Source organism: Colletotrichum graminicola, assembly GCF_000149035.1.
Source record: "Colletotrichum graminicola M1.001 genomic scaffold supercont1.39, whole genome shotgun sequence".
NCBI classification, from domain to species: domain Eukaryota; kingdom Fungi; phylum Ascomycota; class Sordariomycetes; order Glomerellales; family Glomerellaceae; genus Colletotrichum; species Colletotrichum graminicola.
The window spans coordinates 50,582-65,459 of NW_007361043.1; the positions used below are offsets into that span (position 1 = coordinate 50,582).

Here is a 14,878-nt window from a genome sequence, read left to right on the forward strand (position 1 = left end):
ACGGGGCTGCGGTGCCCCTTTACTTGACCCTCGTGAGTGGAGTGGGAACCCTGGGCATGGGGAAGAACTAACGACGACTAGCAGTGTGAAAGCTCTCCCCAACACTGAAGCGGAGTGGGTTAAGAAACCCCCCCTTCCCGAGAGCTCCAGCTTTGCCGGGCCGGTGCATTGCCCGTCAATTGCGGAATGACAACGCGATTTTTTTTTCTGCCGTGAATTTTTTTCCCCCCGTTGCTCCCAAAAGGCAGTCTACCCTACACTCTCTTCAACGTACTCTTTTCTACCTATCTCACCCGTCTCTTCTCCGATTCGCGACTGACTGGCTGTCAAGCTGAAAGCCGCTTCTTTTTCTCAGGCTTAGCATCAGTTGCCTCTATACGTCACTTGGGGAGTTGTGCATCTATCTTCTGTTAGACCGCTCCTTAACCTTCCACTCCGTATTAATCGCGTACCTTCATTGGTTTGTGCGATTGTTGAATTCCACCCAGCCCTCTCCGCTTCGAAACCTCGATATATACTCTTCCCCTCTCCCAATTTTTTGTTCCTGATTCAGTTCATACACCGGTACATAAAATATTCGTCCCACTGGGTTATTGTGCAACATTTGTGTCCCAATGTCCCAATCCGACCAACCTACAGGCAAAGGTACCACCACCTGCCGGCACAGATGGCCCGCACTTAATACCCCTGGTAGCAATTCCATGATGCTAAACATGGAAAATCGCAGACAATGCCGCAAAGGAGCCTGCGCCCCCTGTCGAGGCCCAGGTCGAGCCTCAAGCTGAGGGCAATGATGTTGATCAGGGCCTGGAAGGTAACCAAGACCATCCTCTACCTTGGGTTCGGGACACTGACGCAGTACAAATAGCCTTGATTACTCTTACTATCAAGCTTCCTCACGAGCCCGGTCAAATGCAGATCACGGTGAGCTGCGCCGATTCTACTCCCGAGTGCGTCTGCTAACTGGCTTGACACAGGTCTCGCCTCAAGAACAGGTCCACGAAGTTCGACAATCCATCATCGACCTGCCCGTGGCGTTCCAGTACACTTGCTTCCACTTGGAGCACCATGGCCAGCGCATCAACGACTTCCTTCCCATTTCCGAAATCCAAGGTCTGACGGAGGACCCCGAGGTTAAGCTGGTTGAAGACCCTTACACCGAGAAGGAGGCGCGCATACACCTTGTCAGGATTAGGGAGCTCATTGGCGCTGCGGGAGACCGTACCGATGCAGTTCAGGGCATCCTCCCTGGTTTGTCCCTCCTTGACACTGTCGCGCCACCGCTGGAAGAGCAGGCCAACGGAGCGCAGCCTCAGGTTGCCAGTGAAGTAAAGGAGGACTACACCTTCGACGCTCCTGTTCCCGTCTCGACCCTGCTGCCTCCCGTTGAGGAGGACGAGGCCCCTAAGACGATTAAGTCCATTTCCCTCTCTGCCTGGAACCCGCCACCTGTCCACCTTAAGCAAAGGGGGCACCTTCTGTATCTCGTGGTTACGACCAATGAGGGCGAGCAGCACCAGATCACCGCTCATGTTGGAGGTTTCTTCGTCAACAAGTCGTCCAACTCGAAGTTTGACCCCTTCCCTCGCCCAACCCCTAAAGGTGCTTCGGCTCACTCCCTGCTCGGCCTCCTCGAGCTGCTCTCGCCCTCCTTCTCGTCATCTTTCCTCGAACTGCAAGAGTACAACAACCGCAAGGATCCTCTTGCGACATTCCAAATTACAAACGCGATACCTGCCGCACCATGGATTGTGCCGTCTTCATCTTCCCCTCTATGCACCCATAGCCCCGATGCGACACGGTCCCAGGAGACGTACCTTATTGCTGGTGCCGATAACACAGACACTCTGCGAGACTGGAACGAGGAGTTTCAATCGGCGAGGGAGCTTCCTAAGGACACGGTTCAGGACCGTGTTTTCCGGGAGCGTCTCATGTCTAAGCTCTTTGCTGACTACAACGATGCGGCCACTCGCGGTGCCGTGCTTGTTGCTCGCGGTGAGATACCTCCATTGAACCCTACGGAGTGTAAGGACGCCCAGATCTTTGTGTACAACAACGTCTTCTTCTCTTTTGGCGCCGACGGTGTTGGTACCTTCACTTCCGAGGGAGGAGACGAGGCTGCTCGAGTTGCCACCGGTAAGGATGTCGCTGGCGTCAGGTTGGTCAACCAGCTTGATATCGATGGCCTCTTCACCCCTGCCACAGTCGTGGTCGACTACCTCGGCAAGCGCATTGTTGGTCAGAGTATTGTTCCAGGCATTTTCAAGCAGAGGGAGCCTGGCGAAAATCAGATCGACTACGGTGCTGTCGACGGCAAGGAGGTGGTGGCTTCAGATGAGCGGTTTGCTTCTGTTTTCGCAAAGCTGTCGCAGGCTTTGAAGGTCAAGAAGCATGCTGTCTGGGATAAGGATGGCAAGCGCATTGACCTGGAGGCCAGTGTCGAGACAAAAGGTCTGATGGGAACCGATGCTAGGAAATATGTCCTCGACTTGTACCGCGTAACGCCCTTGGATATTGACTGGCTGGAGGAGGAAGGCGAGGCCGAATATCCCCACCGAATGGCTGTCCTCCGCCCTGAGCTGATCGATTCGTACGGAAGAAAGAAGATGAAGGCTTGGGTTGACGAGGAGTTGGCTCGGCGTGGTCAGACCGCAAAGGATGCAACCAAAGAGGAAACACCGGCTGAGCCCAAGAAGTCTAAGCAAGTTTCGGCGAAGGACGACGAGAGCGACGACAGTGACGATAGTGATGACAGCGACGACAGCGAGAGCGAGAGCGAAAGTGAGAGTGAGGACGAGGCTGAACCCGACAGGAAGTCTGTCCAGGCAGATACATCTGGGGAACTGAAGGACACGGAGGCGTCGAAAGAACCCAAGGAGTCCAAGGACCACATCGACCTCTCCAAGTTTTCGTTCTCCCTCAACCCCGACGTCTTCAGCGGGCAGAATCCCCAGACTGACGCTGAGAAGGCCGAGATGAAGCAAGATGAAGAAGATGTCCGCCTTGCGTCTAAGTACCTTCGTGAGCAGGTCATTCCTGACCTGGTTCGCGAGCTCACCGACTGCGACATTAGCTTCCCCATGGATGGGCAGTCCCTCGGCCGCCTCCTGCACAAGAGAGGCATCAACATTAGATACACTGGTAAGGTGGCAACGCTGGCTGAAGATCCTCGCCTGAAGTGCCTGAAGGACATTTGTGTCCAAGACATGGTTGCCCGGTCTTTCAAGCACGTTGCTGCCAACTACCTCCGTCACCTGCCGGTACCTTTCAGTTCGTCGTGCATCTCCCATCTTCTCAACTGCCTGTTGGGCTACCAGCTGAACCCTAAGCCCGCTGCGGAGATCGACTCCGACTTGAAGTCGCTGTATTCTGATGCAGAGCTATCATTCCAGCAGGTGACTCCCGAATCTCTTCGAGCCAGCATCGCGGACGAGGCCCTCAGGCGATTCAGATACAAACTGGACTCGGAATGGCATACCAATGTCAAGCCTTTACAACTACTTCGCGAGATTTCGTTGAAGCTCGGTTTCCAGTTGCAGGCTAAGGAGTACAACTTCACCGACAAGCCTGTTGTGCAGGCAACCCCTGCTGCTGCTCCTGTCACCAATGGCACGCCCGCGACCAATGGACAGACCAACGGAGAAGGAAGCAAAAAGAAAAAGAACAAGAAAGTTTCAGCAAAGGACGCATCTCTGGTATCCTCAACACCACCGCCTCCGGCAACCACCTTCACTCCGGACGATATCGTCAACGTCGTGCCCATTGTGAAGCACTCCTGCCCCCGTAGTGCTCTCGCTGAAGAGGCCTTGGAAGCCGGCCGCATCTCTATTATGCAGAACCAGCGCAAGCTTGGTCAGGAGCTTCTCCTTGAGTCGTTGTCTCTACACGAGCAGATTTACGGAATCCTTCACCCCGAGGTTGCGCGTGTGTATAATACACTATCTATGCTGTATTACCAGCTAGATGAGAAGGAAGCCGCCGTGGAACTTGCCAGAAAGGCCATTGTTGTGTCAGAGAGGACCGTCGGTGTTGACTCTGCCGAGACTCTGCTCAACTATCTCAACCTGAGTTTGTTTCTTCATCAGGCCGGTGACAGCACCGGTGCCCTGACTTTTGCCAAGCACGCGTTGAAACTGTGGAAGATCATCTACGGCGCGGACCACCCCGACTCCATCACCACCATCAACAACGGTGCCGTGATGCTCCAACACCTAAAGGCCTACCACGAGTCCCGCCTGTGGTTCGAGGAGTCTCTTCGCATCTGCGAGACCGTCTTCGGCAAGAACTCCATCAACGCCGCTACCCTCCTCTTCCAGCTCGCACAGGCCCTGGCCTTGGACCAGGACTCCAAGGGCGCTGTCAACCGCATGCGTGAATCGTACAACATCTTCCTTGGTGAGCTCGGTCCTGAGGACAAGAACACCAAGGAGGCGGAGAGTTGGCTGGAGCAGCTGACGCAGAACGCCGTGTCCATTGCCAAGCACGCAAAGGACGCGCAGGCAAGGCGTCTCCGCGCCGGCATTCGCTTCACGCCCAAGGGCGTGCCCTACCAGGCCTCCTCTACGGCCCCGAGCGTGTCGAGCGGACCAGCTAATGTCAGCCCGCAGCTGGGCGGGTCGTCGCAGATGGACTCACGTAGCATCGATGAACTGATCAAGTTTATTGAGGGCACCGACCAACAAAGCAAGACCAAGGGAAGGCCGAGTAGGGGTAACCCCAAACGGAGGGGCAAGTCTTCCAAGTAAACCTGAAGAATACCAAGAATAAGAAGTACTTGCACTTGACTGTTGACGTGTCAGAGCTTCCGGCCAACAGTCGCCTGGGATCGTCTTGACGCTGCAGCTACCCAGCACACCTAGTGTCGAGAGACTCTACTACGATGACGCCGGAGCATGTGTATTTTATATATAATTGGATGGGCATGTAAACAAGGGGCGGGTGCATCTGTGGATACTTCGACATATATAGGCATGCGGAAAAGTAGCAAGGGGGCAGAGCGCTTTAGAATGACACTATCTTCACTCTTCACTTGGTATGGTAAAACCTTAACAGAAGCAAATGTGAGAGGCATCAAATTCATTTGTCTTGATACGAATTGCAATCCTATTTCTTTAAGGATGGCCATTCATGGCACTAGCTACGGACAATCCCCGACTCACGGGTGCATGGTACGACCCGATGCTCTGGAAACCCCTGCCGTCGTGGTCAGTACCAAATTCGGGGACGCTGGATAATGCGTGGAACAACTTACTTTGCTAGATCAAAGCCTTGATCCTCTTCGATCTCTGGAGGATTGGACGGCTCACTTGGCGCCTCTCTTGATGACTCCTTATGGTGAGATCGTGTGGGGCTATTTGGCGACTTTACAGGAGGTGGACTGCTACTTTGCGGAATGCCACCCAAGGAAGGCTTGGACGGACTCATGTCGAAATGGGCGGCAGGTTTCAGGGGCGTACTCCCAATGTCTGCGTACTTCCAGAAAGGAGCTGGCGAGCTGGTAGGCATATGCTGGCTAGGCCGTTGAGCAGTGCTCGGAGGAGCCAACCGAGGATGGACGCGGTGAGGCGCTGGCGTCACGAAGGACGTGTTTTCGTCTGGGAGGTAGGAGGAAGTTAATGTGGGTGATTGATCATTGTAGCTGGCCGAGGTGAAGCTGTTTGCTGCAGAGGCACCGCCGCCTTTGCGTGGTCGCGGCAGAGGGCTGCCGTCGATAGTCAACGCAGTGCTTGGAGGCGCAAGACGGCGTGTGCTGCGGTCCGGAGTAGACTGGACAGCAGCCAAAGATGAACTTGGTGGCGGTGATCCTGTCGCCGAAACTTTCCGCTTTCGACCTGACGCAGGCTCCCTGGCGTTCACGTCCCTTGGCCCGTGAGTGATGTAATTCAACTGACTAGGTGATGATGGGGCGGATGAGCCTCTGTGACCGCCTCGGCCACCCTTGTATGCGCTTCGACTCATCTCCTCCCGAGCCTCTGGGACAATTTGCCACTTCATGCCCTTGCCAGGCTCATCCGTGGATCTGGCAACCTTGTCAAAAGCCTTGTTCAGGGATAAGTTGTGACGGATGGAATTCTGTGGTAAAGTTAATAAACATTGAAGGGAAATTAGAGGTAAACAAACACACCTGCCAGCCAGCAGCCTGCTGGTGCCTGTAGTACGCGTAGTTGTTCATGATGAAGTTGTAGATACCGTTGAGGTTGAGTTTTCCCTCTGGCGTGTTTATGATCGCCTGGGTGATCATTTGCGCATAGCTATACTGGGGTTTGATATGCTTATTTTCGTCAAGGCTAAGGTCCAGATCATTCGAGTTCAGTAGTAAGGTTCCAGAGCTCGAGTACTGTGGTGATTTGTGCTGCGAAGGCGTTGGTTTTCCGCGGATAGCAGAGGGAGGAGTACCTGGCCTTTTGTAGTCTGCTGGGGCTGGCGCAATCGGCTGGCGGAATTGCTGACCTCGGGAACTTCTGATAGTTGAGCCCAACGCCGATGATGGCTCTTCCGGCAAGTCCGTCCTCGGCTGGGGTGGGCTTGCGATACGCTGCCGCAACAGGCCGGCCCTCTTGAGGTAAAGGGAATCGATGTGAAGGGGGCTGATCTCGGTGGGCAGAACAAAGATCATTTCAGTGCCACCAACTTCTAGAACCTCACCACCCTCTAGGCGACGCAGACTTCCTTGCTTGAGGCCGACGTTATTCACTTTGACTCCATTTCTACCCTTGACCTCAAGATACCACACTTCCTCTTTAGAACTGAAGTAGATGCGGGCATGCTGGCGCGAGATCATCTTACTCGGACCGAGGTCAATGTGAATAAATTCATCGTCGTCCTCAGTAACTCCCTCGGACGGGCGACCAATATTGACAATCAGTTTGGTGATGTAGAACGTCCAGTCCTGCGCCGCGATCTTGGCGTAGGCCTGAACGCCACTTCCATTTGCTTCGTGTATCGAGTTCGCATGATCTTTGCTAGCTTGGGCAGGACCTTCTTTGGGCACCTGGAAGTGTTGAACGACCTGGGCAAGTAGCTGATCGTCATCGCTTACGGGCTGGCCAGATTGGTCGGCAGTGAGGCTAGACTCGTCTTCGTCGGCGGGCTCAACAGGCAGGGGCTCATCGACCTTGGGAAATCAGAGTCAGCAGGGAATCAAACACAAATGAGTCAAGAAAGTCGATAGACTACCTTCCTGCGCCGTTTGGCTGGTCGAGTGGGTGAGCTATCCTCTATCCTTGCAGGAGAGGTATCGCGGCGGGCGTCGCGACGGGTGCGCTGGGAGCGCTTCGCTGAGGCGGGCATGGTGTAAGAGGATTAAGCATGCGGCACCTCTGGATAAGAATGGCCAGAGCTGAGGGGAAGAGCAGTTCGCGCGTGAGGGAATAAACAATGGCGGGAGCGTAGGTTCAAGTATTCGGTCTCAGACGTGTGAGGAATGAGGGGGCAAGGTCGTGTCTCGTCAACTCGTGAGGGCTGGGTCAAGTGGATGTTTGGGGGCAGACAAATGCCACAGAGAGGTAATATTTCCTTAGCGAAGAGCGATAAGGAGATTGAGGTTGTCTAAGGTTGATCTTCGTGGCCGTAATCCTTTTTGGAAGAGCAAATCGGGTAGACACTGTAGGTAGCTGGTGGTGTGGGTGGTGCGAGTGCAGAGTCAAGCGCACTGGTACTGGTCGGGAGGTACGTCCCTTGGAGGATGGCTAGAGGATCTCTTCGACGTCTTGAGTAGGATGACTCGAGGTCCGTGGCGAAATGAGATTGGGTTTCCGGGTCCAGTTCCCAATATCTGTGGCTTTGAGAGTAAGCAGATATGGTGGTAGCGTAGCAGTAGTTGGGAAAGTGGTGGGAGCTGAAGATGTCGGCAGGTCGGCTTGAACAAGGGTTTGAGATGTGATGATCGCGAATGTCGCGCGTCTTTTTCGGGGGAGGGCGTTTTAATTAAGTAAGACACTGTGTGGAGGGAAGGGAAGGAAACAGTGACGACGGCACCAACTGAATATTTGGGGAGGGGGGGATTGGACAAGGAAGGGTACCTAAGTACCTGTGTTCAATTACGTGCATTTTGAAAAGTCGCGTCCCCCTGGCATTGACCCGTGCTGTTCGTGTTTTCTGCTGCCGGTCTGTTTTTAATGTTTTCTTTGTCTTCCCCAACCTTCCTTGATTAACTGGCTCCACCACTTCACGCGTACAGTGTTTACTTCAGCACAGTATCATGGTTTACAGTACGCTCCACATCAGTAGAAAAAAAAGGGTATTCTCTTCTAACGCTCCACTGACCTTTGTTGCAACCTCAGCCCTCTCACTCCATGTGGGGCAGTAGTAAACCCACCTAGTCAGTATACACATCCGCCAACCCAAAATGAACTTGTCATTCTAGGCCTGGGGCGATGGACACACTTCAATATTTGTTGGGCAACGCCTACAGCACTTGTCAAATTGGAGCCCTCGCTTGTACTCTTGTGTCGAAAAAGAGAGAGACGCACAACAGAACAGGACACATCATTCCTCGTAGCTGGTGACTTTAGCCGACGCACCGATGCTTGACTCAAAGCTTTGGCTCATACGGTATTGTATCTTGACCTAATAGCTTTTGGATCTCGAATTGGAACTTGCGATTGGACTCAAGTCAAGGGGGGTAATCTGCTCTCACTCCTCACATTCCCCTCTCCCTCTCTCCTCCCTCGAGTCCGGAGCTCTTCGTTGTGAGACAGCCCCCTTCCAGTGTTGGAAGGATGCTGCTGTTACCCTATCCTGGCTTGCTTGGCTTCCTTCACTCCCTTGATTTCAATCTATTGTAGGCACGAACATAACTCCATTCGCCCTTGTCGAACCGGACATCCGTTTCACGCGAAGACGCAATAGCAATGGTCAGGATGAAGAAGTGCACGTGATGTTGGTCCTGATGTCCTTACCCCACCCCCAGGCGAATAAAGACCCCTGGATTATGGCTGGGAAGACGCGTTGAGCACTTACGCTGGGCGGCGACTCGGCCATCCGGCGTCCATCATTCTTGCCAAATAGGCAGGACGGGCCCGATGCCGTCACACTGTGATGCAGGACCGGCCCACGTTAATAGATCCGACCCCGCCCCCACCCCCACCATGAAATCAAATTCTCGGCTTATTTTGTGAAGGCCCGGCCGACCAGTATCTAAACTGCCGTTCAATGCACTTCGCTCTTCGGAACCATCCGCTGCACCTCAGCCTGCTCGTTGGGCGTTGTTTGACTAACCTTGACTAGACCAAGTTTCCAACCTACGCTCAGCAACACGATCTGCGTAGAGTATCAACGCCGGAGAAAAATGCATGAAATCATCACCCTCCAGCTGGGTCAGCTGAGCAACTATGCAGCAACCCATTTCTGGAACACTCAGGTACCAACAAGGCTCGACACACATGGCATAGCCTGCTCTTACACCCCTGGTAGGAATCCTACTTCACCTACTCGGACCAGGACGAGTCCCCAGTGAACCATAATGTTCACTGGCGCCCTGGCGTGGCCCTGGATGGCTCCGAGACATTCCTCCCGCGTACCGTTGTGTACGACCTCAAGGGTGGTTTCGGGTCGCTTCGCAAGATCAACGCCTTGTATGACGCAAGCCAGGAAGGGGCGCCTGCTCATCTGTGGTCCGTCTCTTGCCCGTGTCATCTTCCTTGCCGTCGATGAGACTCCAACTACGACAACCACATTGCTAACATAGGTTCTCCAAGCACAGGGAAGGATCCCCTCAGGTCCACAGGCAGCCACAGGTTGAACCGACTGCCTATCAGCAGAGCCTCGACTCTGGCACCACGGCACCCAAGCTCAAGCCGTCTGACGTCCGGTACTGGTCCGATTTCTGCCGGGTTTTTTACCACCCAAAATCTCTCAACCAGCTCTACGACTATGAGCTCAACTCATCCATTAGGCCGTTTGACAAGTGGGCGTTGGGAAGAGAGCTTTTTGATAACTTGGACAAAGAGCATGACATTGTTGACCGTGACTTCCGCCCCTTTGTCGAGGAGGCCGACCAGATGCAGGGTCTTCAAATCGTGACGACCATCGACGATGCCTGGGGAGGCTTCGCAACCGAATACGTCGAGCGTCTACGCGACGAGTACGGCAAGGTCACTATTTGGGTCTGGGGCCTGCAGACTCCTATGCCTGCGGCAAGGATTGTAAGTACACCAAAGCCGTCTGCCGCGCCTCAGAATGCCCATAAGCCTAGCTGACTGAAACCAGGATCAGAAACGCCTCCAGATGACCAACACAGCAAGAACGATCAAGGACTTAAGCGAATATGCCTCCATGTTAGTTCCCATGGCCCTCCCGCAGACCCGGCTACGCTCCAACATCCACATGGACCAGCAGTCCCCTTGGCATGCCACTGCTTTGCTAGGCACCGCCATGGAAACCGCAGGCCTTCCTTCTCGGCTTAACTCTAGCAGCACTGGTAATGGCTTGCAAGCAACGCTGAGCGACCTAGTTAGTGGCTTGAACCTGCGCGGACGGCAGACCTTGAGTCGTCTGCAGATGAGCATTGTGGGCCCCTCTTCGGAATTAGCCACAGAAGCCCATGCACTAAAGAAATCTCCGAACGACAAGGAGAAAGAAGATTCCAAGCTGGACATTGACTTTTTTGATATCATGCGAGCGATGCCATCGACAGAGAGGCGGAACATAAACAGTGGCGGCGACAGTCCTCACCTCTTTGGTCAAATGATAACTAGCCGTGGTACGCCGCAAGTGTTGTATGACGGGGACCAAGGCGGACAACGGGCAAGAGCCGAGCTCGTGGAGACCAGTGCTCAAAGGTACTCAATCATATTGACACATATTGCCACCCATGGCAAATGATATTCATTACTGACCCCATGACAGATACCACACAGATAGGGGATTCCCCATGCTCGACAGCTTCCCTGAAATTTACCTTGATAGCAGTGGCGAGCCCTCTACCGAGCCTTTCGGTGTCAAAACTAGCCTTTCCACGGATACGTCTGTATCGGCAGCCTTGAAAGCTTTGCGTACCGCCATTTCATCTTCCATTGGCGTCGAGGATCGAGAGGATGTCAGCAATGAGTTGGCTGACCTTGCCGAAGCATACCGGGAAGGTTGGTCGAGTGGTAGCGATGACGATGACGACTGAGTGCTTGTCTGCCTACACACTTATTGATTAAGTCAGTTGAATAGCCAGATTAAGTAAAAAAGGCAGCGGAAGGCGACTACTTCTGCCGTGCTTGAGTATCATCAGGCATTATCTGGCATCACATCTCCTCCAGCCATCGGTTCATGTTGAATCAGCACCCCCTTTTTACAGCACTGTAATATGCCTGCCAGGCAGCGAGCCTCCAACTGCTCTGAAGTGACCAAAGGGGAAACAGGCAGGAATGTGAGATATGTTTAACTCTATTCTCTGAGCCTAATGGTATCTGATATACATTGGATTCCGGGCATACCGAGGAATCTGCCCGTATCCGGTCAGGCCGGTTAGGCAGGTTAAGAATAGATTTGCCGTGCACACAAAGTGCATGCTCCTGTCGCAATCGGCTTGGGTGCCAGAGATGTCCCTGAATTGCTCTTTAGTAGTCTCTGCTCTCCCCAGGTCACTCAGAGCGAGCTAACCTCCAAGAGCAACCTACCAAGTCCACGATACGTACGAGTTTTTTTCTTTCTTCTTTTTGATTTGTTTTCCATTGAAAACCTGACCGTGCAAGGGCTCGAAAGGTCTCGCACTGTCAAGCTGACAGTACTTGCCCCTAGACGAGTCATCGATGGTTTTGGTGGCTAGTCAAGCCAAGCTGGATGAAAACATCAATCTGGTAATGTTTATATGTTGGTCAGCAGATCAAAGGCAAACAAGGACGTTGCCAGGGCTGTCAACACCATAGCAACACAATGGCAACATGGTGACCATATGCCATATGCTGGCATTTCATGCGATCTTGAGGCGGGGGTGTATGGGGTAGTGTGCCCGAAAATATCAACCCGCAGCCGTAACGGAAGCTTGTTGACGTTTTGCGGGCGGCTGTGAGTTGTCCTATGTGATCTGTCAGTCAAATACTTAGTCGGGGACTCGGCCGCCTCGTGAAGAGCCCTTGGGCGTGACCGTAAGCTCGACCCATGCAGTACCTCTGAAGCACTTCGTTTCTTGATCTGTGCTGCGCCGTTTGCATTCGCCTGTCTCTTTTGAGGCCTCTGGGGCTTTTTCTCACCCGGCTCGAAGACATCGTCGGGAAGGTTGAAGCTGGACTGCTTTTAGCTCACATCACCAAGGTATTGTTAACTAGGTTTGACCTACCTTCGCACATGTTGAACAGCTAAGCAGTTCAACGTGGACTCGTACTTTTCCCATGTTGTACACAGCGTCTTAAAGTTTTCAACTTGATATGACAAGTCGAGCGATTTCGCGCCTGTTGAGTCAGCTTTGTTCCCAACATAGGCCGCGCCAGAGATAGCCAGAACGGCCGACCATAGAACACAGTATTGTCAGCGAAAACCTACCTTCGCTGAGCGTCAGCCCTATGTAGTGCGTGGTGGTAAACACCTCGATTGGTGGGGCCGTTTTGTTCCCCAGTTCCGTCTTTACAACAGGGGCGAATGGAGTCTCTTGCATGGTGGCAGACGAACCGCCCTCCTCCTTAACCTCTGTTATCGTGTCTGAGGGCTCAGTTTTGAGTGTAGGAACAGGGTCCGGGTCCGGCTTCAACCCGGGGATGCTGCTTAGTTCTGCTTTCGTCTCGATCTTATCCTTCGCCGGACTTGTGTCATGATCCTCGTCATCTCTGACCAGGAAGGACATGTTCCCAGCCTGGACTTGGTGAACTTCTTCCTCGTTCTTACACCTGTGTCGGCGTTCGTAGCCCTTGTTGAACGCATGGGCCAGCGCTATTGATTGATGCTGCTCCAGACCTTGAACCAAGACACGCACCTTGGATTCCACATAGCCCGACCAGACCTTGTGGGCTTCCTTATCAGTGCTAGAAGTGATGACAGAGATGTAATACTTGTAGCCCTGTGTGAAAAAAGTGTGTTTAACGAACAGGTCACTCCATGGGCTCCTGCCCAACATGATGGCGTCTGTAATGTCGCATCCTCTTTGGAGCTCTTGTTGGATGACCGTCATAGCTGATCGCGTGATATTGTACGTGGCACACATAGAGGGATATGCGGGGGTAATGACGGGCATGAGATGAAATTGATCTCCTTTGTACAGCTGTAGCTAGGTTAGCAGAAAGACCAAGAGGGCCAGGGCTGGGATCATGGCCGAGGACGTGGTAAGAACCAACCTTGGGATTCCAAACGCGGACCTGGAGAGGACCACCCTCGACATGCTTAAGAAGCACCGGTTGCGGCCACGGCCAGCGGCGCATGATGTGGAAAAATTTATTGACAATGACGGAGCTTGCAGCTTTCGGATACAATTGGCAGACACGGGCAACTAACATGGCCCATGCCACGCCTCCGGGGAATCCCATGATGTTGGCATAAATAGCACGTCGTTGTGCCCAAAGTTTGATAGCGCGCAAAGCCAGCTTGAAGGTGGCTTGCTCGGGAACCAAGCTCAGGATCTCGTCCGTCACCCGAGTACCATTGAGGGATCGCAACTCTGCTTCGTCAAGGCCCCGTAACAGGCCGGAATCCTGGACGTTAAAGTCCTTGGGCAGTTGCTTAAGCATGGCAATGCGAGAGAAGATTAAATCAATGCTAATACCGGAAAACTCGAATTTGATGATGGGCACAAAAGCGTCGGCAACAACGGCCATGTCTGTAATGGCGCCAGGAGGGGCCATTTCTTTGAGTAGGTCCGGAAAGATTTCGAAGTAGTCGGCGCGGGTGACATACTTTGGGGCGACAACGAGGGTATCGATATCGGAGCCAGGACCATACACGCCCAAGCGGTAGCTACCATAGGTGAAGATCTTGCCCCTGGCATCTCTGATGAGGGCATCGTTGCCTTCCTCCCGCTTTCGGGCCACGCGTTTGACGAATTCGTCGCAAATCCGTGCAAGATGCTCGAGAACCGTTTCCCTGTAGTCCATCGACAAAATGGTCAGCATGAAGAGCACCGTACTGATGATGTACGTGGGTTGAACGATAGTGCTTGCCTCTTTTCAGTGTCTGTGGGGCTCTCGAACGTGTTCTGCCTTCGAAGCTCGTCGATGAGGGTTTGCATCGCATGGTTTTCTGCTTCAGTGGGGAGAGCCAATGAGATAGGCGGTGTCACGCCCAGCGGTCTTTCCTCGCCGGTCATGATAGGCGATTGCTTCGGGATGGGGGCTGACCCAAGAGGGAATCTGCGAGGAATGATCCAGCTGGCGGGAAAAGGGCGTTTGGGCGGCGCGTTCACCTGACCAGGTGATGAAGGTAGGTCCGAAGCGAAAGGATCGGGAAGTGGGAGGTGAAAGCTGTCGAAATGGAGGAAGGCTGCTCTCAACAAGCAAACAAGTCGAATGCAGGCGCCGCTGCGGTACCGTGTCTGAGCTCAAGCCGAAGAAGTACTAGATAGAGCCTGGCACTTTACCTCCGGCTAGGACGCGAGGCTCAGAGGTAGGGGTGAGGCGCGATACTAGGTAAGTAGGTAGTTGCAGTAGGAGACGCAGGCAAGACAGGGCACTAAGGCAATCTCATTTAACATTTCAGCCAATCAGAGAGCATTGCTTTGCGACTAGCGGGGCCATGGGTTGCAACCATCCCACAGGTCGGATCCGTGCAGACCTGTGATAGAATATCACCTTGAGAAAGCGATGCAAGCGTGTGGGAGGAACAGATGCAGCCTGAGGATTTACAAATCTACCACTCGTCGAGTTTGCTGCGTTAATTTTGTGTTTTTGGCCTGACAACCCAGACAGTTCCTTCGCTGCACTTTACTTGGCTTTTGGTCATATTTAGCTCCACGGTATCCGTATAA

General features: G+C 53.4%; 4 protein-coding genes across 4 annotated transcripts; 2 read left to right on the plus strand and 2 right to left on the minus strand.

Moving 5' to 3' along the window:
* Positions 1-614: 614 nt before the first annotated feature.
* Positions 615-4,745, plus strand: GLRG_08403 (uncharacterized protein; the record flags this gene model as incomplete). The annotated part of the gene is made up of 3 exons (XM_008099088.1): positions 615-645; positions 728-924; positions 978-4,745. The coding sequence occupies 3 exons, from the start codon at positions 615-617 to the stop codon at positions 4,743-4,745; spliced, it is 3,996 nt and encodes a 1,331-aa protein (XP_008097279.1).
* A 366-nt stretch (positions 4,746-5,111) lies between these two features.
* Positions 5,112-7,290, minus strand: GLRG_08404 (fork head domain-containing protein; the record flags this gene model as incomplete). The annotated part of the gene is made up of 4 exons (XM_008099089.1): positions 5,112-5,193; positions 5,252-6,072; positions 6,125-7,114; positions 7,177-7,290. The coding sequence occupies 4 exons, from the start codon at positions 7,288-7,290 to the stop codon at positions 5,112-5,114; spliced, it is 2,007 nt and encodes a 668-aa protein (XP_008097280.1).
* Positions 7,291-9,289: 1,999 nt separating this feature from the next.
* GLRG_08405 (misato Segment II myosin-like domain-containing protein) lies at positions 9,290-11,116 on the plus strand (the record flags this gene model as incomplete). The annotated part of the gene is made up of 5 exons (XM_008099090.1): positions 9,290-9,361; positions 9,415-9,618; positions 9,699-10,145; positions 10,210-10,781; positions 10,849-11,116. The coding sequence occupies 5 exons, from the start codon at positions 9,290-9,292 to the stop codon at positions 11,114-11,116; spliced, it is 1,563 nt and encodes a 520-aa protein (XP_008097281.1).
* An 834-nt stretch (positions 11,117-11,950) lies between these two features.
* GLRG_08406 (uncharacterized protein) lies at positions 11,951-14,221 on the minus strand (the record flags this gene model as incomplete). Its single annotated transcript, XM_008099091.1, has 6 exons — positions 11,951-12,007; positions 12,100-12,214; positions 12,269-12,380; positions 12,472-13,183; positions 13,257-13,998; positions 14,064-14,221. 6 exons carry the CDS (start codon positions 14,219-14,221, stop codon positions 11,951-11,953), a joined length of 1,896 nt encoding a protein of 631 aa, XP_008097282.1.
* Positions 14,222-14,878: the final 657 nt, after the last annotated feature.